The sequence below is a fragment of the Opisthorchis viverrini genome (assembly GCF_000715545.1).
Source record: "Opisthorchis viverrini unplaced genomic scaffold opera_v5_4, whole genome shotgun sequence".
NCBI lineage: Eukaryota > Metazoa > Platyhelminthes > Trematoda > Opisthorchiida > Opisthorchiidae > Opisthorchis > Opisthorchis viverrini.
Window position 1 is genome coordinate 471,627 of NW_008751660.1, and position 8,148 is coordinate 479,774.

Here is an 8,148-nt window from a genome sequence, read left to right on the forward strand (position 1 = left end):
TAATATATATATATATATATATATATAAGTAGGCTAAGTGACTCCCTGTACAATTATGCTGCACTTATTGTGTGCCGACCGCGACATCTAGCATGTACCTCAATGCGTAAAAATTTAAACTTACCTTCCCACATCTTTTGTAATTTTTGTTCGTGCCATTATCACGTGATGGTTTTCCTGTGACGTTGTGTGTATTGCGGCGTTAGGAACTACTAAATGCCCCCAATTATGGTAACCATGGATTGTATGCGCAAAATTTGAATATACATGAATTTTATTTAATGCTGTGCCTAAAAGCCCGTGCCAAAATTAATCCCCTCAACAGACCTACCGTCTCATCCGTTTTTATGTTGACCAACCTAGCCAGTCTCACACACTCTTTAGGCTACCTTATATGGCAGCCAGCGGAGGCTGGATAATTTTGTCGTGACCCCTTAGGCTCTATTCATTAGTACATGAACCGATACTTCCACCTATCTTGACAATAGTCTCCTTGTATGGCACATGTATTGCTAAAGCACAGGTAATACCATAATTGTCCCAACAAAAAGTAAGTGTAATTCTGTCGCGACCTCCATCAAGGCGAGTGTGTGGTTCTGCTACAAACTGAAACTAAAAGCTTTTACTCTGTTACAACTTATTCTATAAATATGAACTATATTGTTCAAACTGGTTAAACCGAAATAGCAATAAGACAAACGACTTTGACCACCGCGCAGATAGAAAAATTCCTGACTCAGATTATGAAGTTAGTCAATTGAAGACCGTGAAACTTTTAATCGTAAATTTTATTAAGGACTTATTCTAACCAATGAAACGGAGATGTCCGGCATTCATATGAGTTTAACCAACTTGTTACACTACCTACCGTTGTCTGGTATTCACTTGGGTAAAACCAAGCACCGCTGAAATTCGTTGGCAATTTACAACCTGGTTGCAATTCGGCCAACTGTGTTTCGGGGTCAAACGCTGGTCGCAGTTCGAGACGAATAGGTGCGGTCTGATAGGAATGCACAACCTTACAGTCAGCATCTGTGGACATTCCTGAAATGAAGAAACATCGATATATTACTTCAAATGCACATGATCAAAAATTCCTGTAGATATACCATTTCAAAGACATGCAGTGCAGAGTCATTATTACCAATGTTAATCCCTGACTTTGTGGTTACAAGGTTATAATCATTCTGGACGGTGTTCCTGGGTCGACGTTTCCTTATGAGACAGTGATAGGGTTCTGCATAGTACCCCCGCGGTCCTTACCCAACAGCACTTCAGCAAGTGTTTGACAGGTCCCGTTGAATTTTAGGCAGTGAAGAACCCACGTCTCCGCTGTGACAACAAGCTACTATGGTAACCACCGAGTTTTGATCAAAAATTCTGTCAATGTTTCCTTCCACAGCGTTCATTGCACGTCAAATTTACGTTACTGTAGCAAAACACTCGTTTTGTGTTTGCAACTTATAGGAAATGAATCCAACTCCCGGCTTCTTTTATTCCATCACTTTCACTATATTTACTCGACTTCTCGAGCTCCACACTACGTGGTTAACAGTACTCATGGATAAGGTGCGCGCCACACTCTCGATCCTGCCACCAGCATGCTGCGGCTGCGACAGTTGGGTCCTGACCTATTTTTATTCGCCACTACTAAAAACATAAGCAGTAGTTAGCCATTTAACACAACCTTTGTTTCCCTTCAAAAAACGGGCTGTCAGTTTATCAGTTAGTTTCAAAAAGGTAGTTCCTCCCAGTAGTAATACCCCTATGGAAATTAATGTCACCGAACCAGAAAACACCACAGGATAGCTCTAACAAACAGAATAATTCCCAGAACGCAGCAATAAATATGCGACGACCGCCTATCCCCAATATAGAATGCTTTTTGACTATCAACCAAGTCAGACTAAAACGCCCCGTCTACATCTACCAGAGAAGTACTGTGAGGCTGTAACAGAGCAGATCGAAGTTTTCTACTGGTTAAGAATAATTTTCTGCCATTTTCATGATGCTGGGGAACAGAAGCCACCAGGTAGGCTCGGTACGGCTGTTCTGCTGTAGGTTCAGTCAGCACAATGTGGACAAGGAAGAACCGCTTTGCTCAAAGGATAGAAAGTACAGCGATCCAGGTCAGCGGTGATGGTGGACCGAGTTAGTGAACTGAATGTGACATTGGTCTTTCATATCATTCTGTTGGTGGAGAGATTTTGTTGAACCATTCCTCTAGGAAGTACTTTGAGGTGCGTGTTTTGCAGTCTAGTGTAAGTTTTGCGATGAACCGAGAAAATTGCATTCCTCACTTGTCAAGCGTGGATTCAATAAGGGTGTTTAGCCTGCAGATAAGTGATTCTCTGGAAGTTGGAGGAATTACGTGAGTCCTCTCAACTCTGCTTCAGCCGGTAAGAAAATAAACTCTTTGACGACTGACCACAGTCCGTGTGTTCGTGGGACTGTGTATTTCAAACTGTTGTGAGGGCAGTCGCAACCGACAACACTAGCACTCACCAAGAACCTTATGAAAGCATCGGACAAGAATTGGTGACACGAATATCGGTCTCAGCTGGTCCGGTGAAGTCGGATTTGGAACCTCCTGAACTAAGGTAATATGAACACGGCACAGGTGTTGGGGATTATCCCCAGATAATAACAGTAAGTTGAAGACTCAGCAAGCACATTAGCACTGAACTGGCAGAGCATCCTGAGCGTGAGCCTGTCCAGGCCACAACACGGATCATGCGAACGACCTCATCTCCTGTAATTGGCTCGATCAGACTCCGGTCGGACGGTACTACTACGTGATTTAGCCGGCTAGCATTGTGTTTTTCAGCTGAGAGCACCCGTTTCCAATACTGATTGGTGTCTAGAGGTGGACCACAGTTACCTTCGTATAGATTCTTCCATCACCCATCGAGCACGGCAGACGCTGCATCTTTTCATCTTTGATGGTACAGGGCCTTGATAGTGGCGTAGTTGGCTCAGCGGATCCGCTTTTGGTTGACCGGTACCCGATGGGCTTGCTGACGATGGCGTCGGGATACAGCTATCCAGGTGTGTGGAAATGTTTTGGAGGTGTGGATCTTCAGAAGCGACAGGACTTGCTCCAGTGATGCTAGACTGCAACCCTCGGGCAATTGCCACAAGGTCAAAACTAGCAAGCGAACTGTCAGGATGGGATTCCAAAAGTGACACGGCGCAATCCACAATTTGTTTAGACCAGACGCTATAGTCACTTCTGACAAGAGGGCTGCTATTTGACCGATGGTTTGGTCAGGGTAACCAGATGATGATTCGTTTTGTTGTGCTTGTTAGTTAAACACCTGTAACCTGGTTTTGGTGCTGATAGCCGATCTAACAATCGCACAAACAGTGCAGTTTGTGTGCCACAAGACGGGTGTAAATTGTTAGCCAGCCGCAAGAGCTATTGTGACTCTTGTTGGGATCAGCGGACACCCGAACTCTTCACTCGACCAAGCTTATCTGCGTAATGCTGGGCAAGGTGTGCGTACATGCAATGCTTACTCAGGCGGGAAAAATCAGCGCAGGACGATAGAGTGACCAAGTTCGTACCAACACTTTCGTTTTCATGAACTCGATGGTGGGCTATTAAGCCAGCTTTTGACTTGCAGCACTTGCCACATTCCTCACACGTGAGCCCCACGAGTCCCTCCTGTGTACTGATTGGAACTAGTGCAAAGGCGCCAGACGATCCGTACTGCACATTGTCGGAAGTAACCGGCACATTGGAACTGAACAAAGTAGTAAGCATTGTCTGGAGTTGCTAAACTCCTAACTTACCCAGACTGACGTCCGCGCCACACCAGTCGACATCACGAGGAGGTGGCTCAGCTCGCTACTGCTAAATTCGCTGAAAATTCTCAGACATCCCATGGCTCGTTTAGTTTCTCTTGGTCTAGTTCCCGAATATTGTACCAACTGGAATATGGAGTGGCCAATTGGTAGCCAATTCAGTTTGCGAACGCCACAAAGGATGGGTATGGTTGAGTTTCTAATTAAAACCACAATAGTTTGTAGATAAGTGTGATTCGACAAAGTGCAACCCTATTCATCCTTAAATCGCTGCTACTCACTTCCGGCGACCGATATTTTTGTGGCTCCAAGATTGAGACTGGGGTAGTCTGGACTGTGATTTTTTGACACAGAAACCAATGCATCGCCCTTAAATGTTACGGTGCAAGAGTTTCGCATTTCATCTGAATAGCAACATGATCAGTAGAAAGTACCCAATTGACAGCTGTATATATAATTGCATTTACTTGTTTTCATATGTTGCTGTATATATATATATAAATATATATATATATTCGTTTGTGTGTATACGTTCACAATCAGCACGCGCCTTAGGAGCTAATGGAATAGTTAACAAAACGATCAACTATTGTGCCATCAAATTACCCCTAGATTGGCATTATCCGCATGAACTTAAGGTTTCCTCAGAGGTGTTTTAGGTTGTTGGCGTGGAAATTCTTGGTAAACAAACAGGCTATTAAGTGATACAGTCGTTTTCCTTTTGAATGATTTCATAAAGATTCCGAAAATCATTGTAATGTTCGGAGTAATGTGAACGCCTAATAAATTCCAAAGACCCAACAGAACATTTTTATTTCAAAATATCATTGCTTTTGGGGACGGCCCCTTCCCAAGTAGTACTTTCAGTCGTCCCTCAAACGTGAATGGGTTTAATTTTTAGACGTGATAATTCGGATACATCCTGTCACTGTTTTTGGACTGCTGTTAACCCGCGTTTCAAGACCGGGGGTTAAATCCTTGCGCAGTCAAGAACATGCAGCGCTACTGAGAGCCTGTGCGAAAGAAACCCGAGTCCATTGCTCTGATTTTTGTGTAAACCGACCTGAATAACTACGCAAAGATAAGGAAAGGACTGTCCAAATAACTATTATGTGAACCCAAACATTATTTCCAGAAACGTTGAAATTGTCATCAAACCCTTCAAAAGAGTTCAGTTTTGACTTGTTCTTCGAGCAATCTCAGCGCGATTACCCACGAAAACGTAATCAGCCTGTTTTATGATCTCTCCAGTGGTCAGTTATCCTAGTTGACGTCTCCACTAAAAAACGCAAGGTCCCGAAACCAACGATTATGAATTTGAATCAGTGAATTATCGATTTTTGTTGCTCAAGGCTCATACATGTGTACCCTATTTATTGTGTGTCACTGAGTTAACACGATCATTACAAAATGTAGATTTCATGAATGGTAGTTCTGGTAATACAGCTTCGGAAAACTTTTCTGCTATTCGAAGCAGCAAAACCTGTGGTCAGTTAGTTAAAAGTGTCTCGCGGGAAGGGCAGTGGGCGCTTTCTTACAGTAAAAACGAGTGTTCTCAGTGCATTGCTTAGTGACTCGACACAAATTTAGAAAAATGAAGTTTGTGAAACTAAAGCAGATATTATATGTGCCACCTAGCCTGTTCCAAATCAGTTCAAAATATAGGGGAGAAAGGAAGCTTAAATCTAGTTAACCTATCAGCCAGTACGACCATCAACTATGCGAGACTTTTTGCACAATCATATCAAGCAACGTATGCAAATCGTTCAAAAACGCTTCTGTCCTATTCAGTAAGCGAAATGTATCCTCGCTCACCAACTTGTAACATTTTCGGATCCAGCTCAAGCGCCACTGCTTCGCAAGCGACCGAATCCACTCTCTCACTGGGCAGTTACAGTTATGGTCCTCTGCATCAACTAACGGTCAAACAAAATTGATTGTGATCAATAGTAACCCAGTTTTCATCCGCAGTTGAGATAATCACGATCAGCTTTACCAAACCCTATCATTGTGTTTGAAAACAATTCATACAAACGTACATCTGTTTAAACTCTCACAAAAGTTGATATTGAACTAATGCTCAATCAATGCCGAACCAATGTGTCTCTGACAGCCATCTTCCCAGCCAACTTCCCACCGCCACCCAACACGCGTTCTACAATCCATTTTACTCCTTTTTCTTACTTATTGTACAAAATGCTACACACTAACTAAGTGATCAACCTCGGACAACAAATCTCATGCGCTCCATTATGTATTCCAAGCAAGTTAGGTTGTTTTAGTCTGAAAATACCACCAAAAGATGTCAACTCGAAACAATTACCCAAGGTAATGAGCATCTTCAAGGGTTTTCCACCAAAAGATGTCAACTCGAAACAATTACCCAAGGTAATGAGCATCTTCAGAGGGTTTTTTTTCTACACAGGAGGTAACTGAAGTACTTTGGATGATCACTGTGCTGTTTTAAATGTAAGTGCATCGAGTATTTTTGCAAGAAACGCAGAGCCAGCTGCTCCAGTGAACTCACCCCAGTAATACAAATCCGTTGGATTCTGCTGATCAATGCGTGTTGTAAGGCATCGATACTTAAATCTGAGTTGATTTGTGTCGTATGCAATGGCAGCCCAGATATTGTTGCTTCGATCGGTCCAACGTCCGTAACATCGCCAAATATTTGCCTTGCCGAATACAATATTCGGATCCTCGAGGATGGATACATCTTGGAAGTTTGGACAATAGCCAAATGTCTGTTCAAACACTGAATTGTCTCGCAGAGGAGATCCTTGTCGTTGGCATGCTTTGATTGTACTGAATGGGCTGCTGCACAGTCCGGTATTTCCCACAATCCGATAATCGAAGGCATAGATTCCTTCAAGAATACTTTTACAGTTGAAGTCAGAGTAATCTTCTCGGGCACGAACAAAGCCAGTCTCCAGTTCGGCATCTACCAGGGTGTTGCAAATAGTGCTTCCGTTGTCACCCGCTCCCAAGCTTCCACACTGACCTTGAGATAAACTAGTTACGGCAACTGAAAAGATACTTACTTCTTCTGTACTGAATTACATTGGCACTTCGCACAATGAGATCGTAGCAGAAATAGCAGTCATTGGTCCTATTGGCCATAAAAGTTGTCAAAATCGTTCATCAAACAAATGAAGTAACTAACGCATTCTTGAACAGAATCAATGCGTCCTCGACGTTATTTTCTAGGCGACGATTCTGTGCCAAAATTGAGTGGCATTTGCCGCGGAATTTCTGCACATCTTGGATCAATTCCGTTTGCAGAATCTGCGTCACGGTTTCCTTTCCAAGCTCCATTGAAAATAGAGTTTTCACATATGAAGCCGGAACTATACATTGAGCCAATGCAGGACCTGCAAGAACAGCTAGAAGTGATGTTACAAAAATGTAACCTGGAAAGAAAGAACTCACACAACCAAATCAGTGGTGTCAGCATAAACAAATATCTGGTCATTACCATAATTCGGGCTTTGATCATCCAAAGTATTTATGCTTCAGCTGCTGTCTGAAAAGAAAAAGAGAAGTTTTTGTATCTTCCGGTAGGATCAGAAAGACATACAAACTCATACCCACCGACATGAGCCCCAGGGATACCTAATGGTTTTCGCAACTACTTCAAGTAACAGCTCGCTCTTAACTATTTCTCACTCAGCCCAGCACTGATGACGTTACTTTGAATTGTGATGACAAGTATTCATTCCGGCTGACAGGTTTTTCAAACAGGTCAGCAACTGAAAAACTCAAACATTCCAAAAGGTATCTTTGGAAGGTACGAAAATGCTTCTTAATTGCAGGCAGCTTCCCGTAAGAACTGTGGTATGTAAGAGCTTCTTGCACGCTCTCTGCACCGAAGTGATGATATTTTCTTAGTTGTGGTGCGTCTTTCTAAACGACCGCATTGAGCCTGTGGGGTAATAGTAGCCCACAACCAGTTTTACTCAGATTGGGACTCACCGCTTAGGCATGTTTCTTCAATAGTAAATGATTAGTCTTTCTTCCCAAAAGCCAGCAAACGAAATTATCGTCCCTCAACTTATTTTCCCATTCAACTAATGTGGACAATGAATTCAGATAAGCTGTACAGGAATTATCTAGTTAGAACGACAATTTTCACCTTGATTATTTAAGTAGGATAATCTACTGGCTAAAAGTCAATCATGCTGTCTACCGAATGCGGTCCAAACACGTAAAAACTGTGTTGATCTGTTTGCAACTCATCATCAACCCTCCAATACTAAGCGCAAAATTGCGAGTAAGTTGGGGCACGTTTTTGTTGAGGATAATTCCCACATTATACTTCCTTCAAACACCACCAACACT

At 42.7% G+C, this 8,148-nt stretch overlaps 1 protein-coding gene across 1 annotated transcript in view; it reads right to left on the reverse strand.

Moving 5' to 3' along the window:
• The window catches only part of T265_00400 (hypothetical protein), a gene marked incomplete at both ends in the record, with an annotated part of 19,859 nt that extends 12,668 nt beyond the window's left edge, over positions 1-7,191 (reverse strand). Inside the window, 4 exons of the mRNA XM_009164173.1 lie at positions 869-1,044; positions 6,335-6,811; positions 6,852-6,919; positions 6,974-7,191. Coding sequence (XP_009162437.1) covers positions 869-1,044; positions 6,335-6,811; positions 6,852-6,919; positions 6,974-7,125 — 873 coding nt within the window. The remainder of the gene's footprint in view (positions 1-868; positions 1,045-6,334; positions 6,812-6,851; positions 6,920-6,973) is intronic.
• Positions 7,192-8,148: the final 957 nt, after the last annotated feature.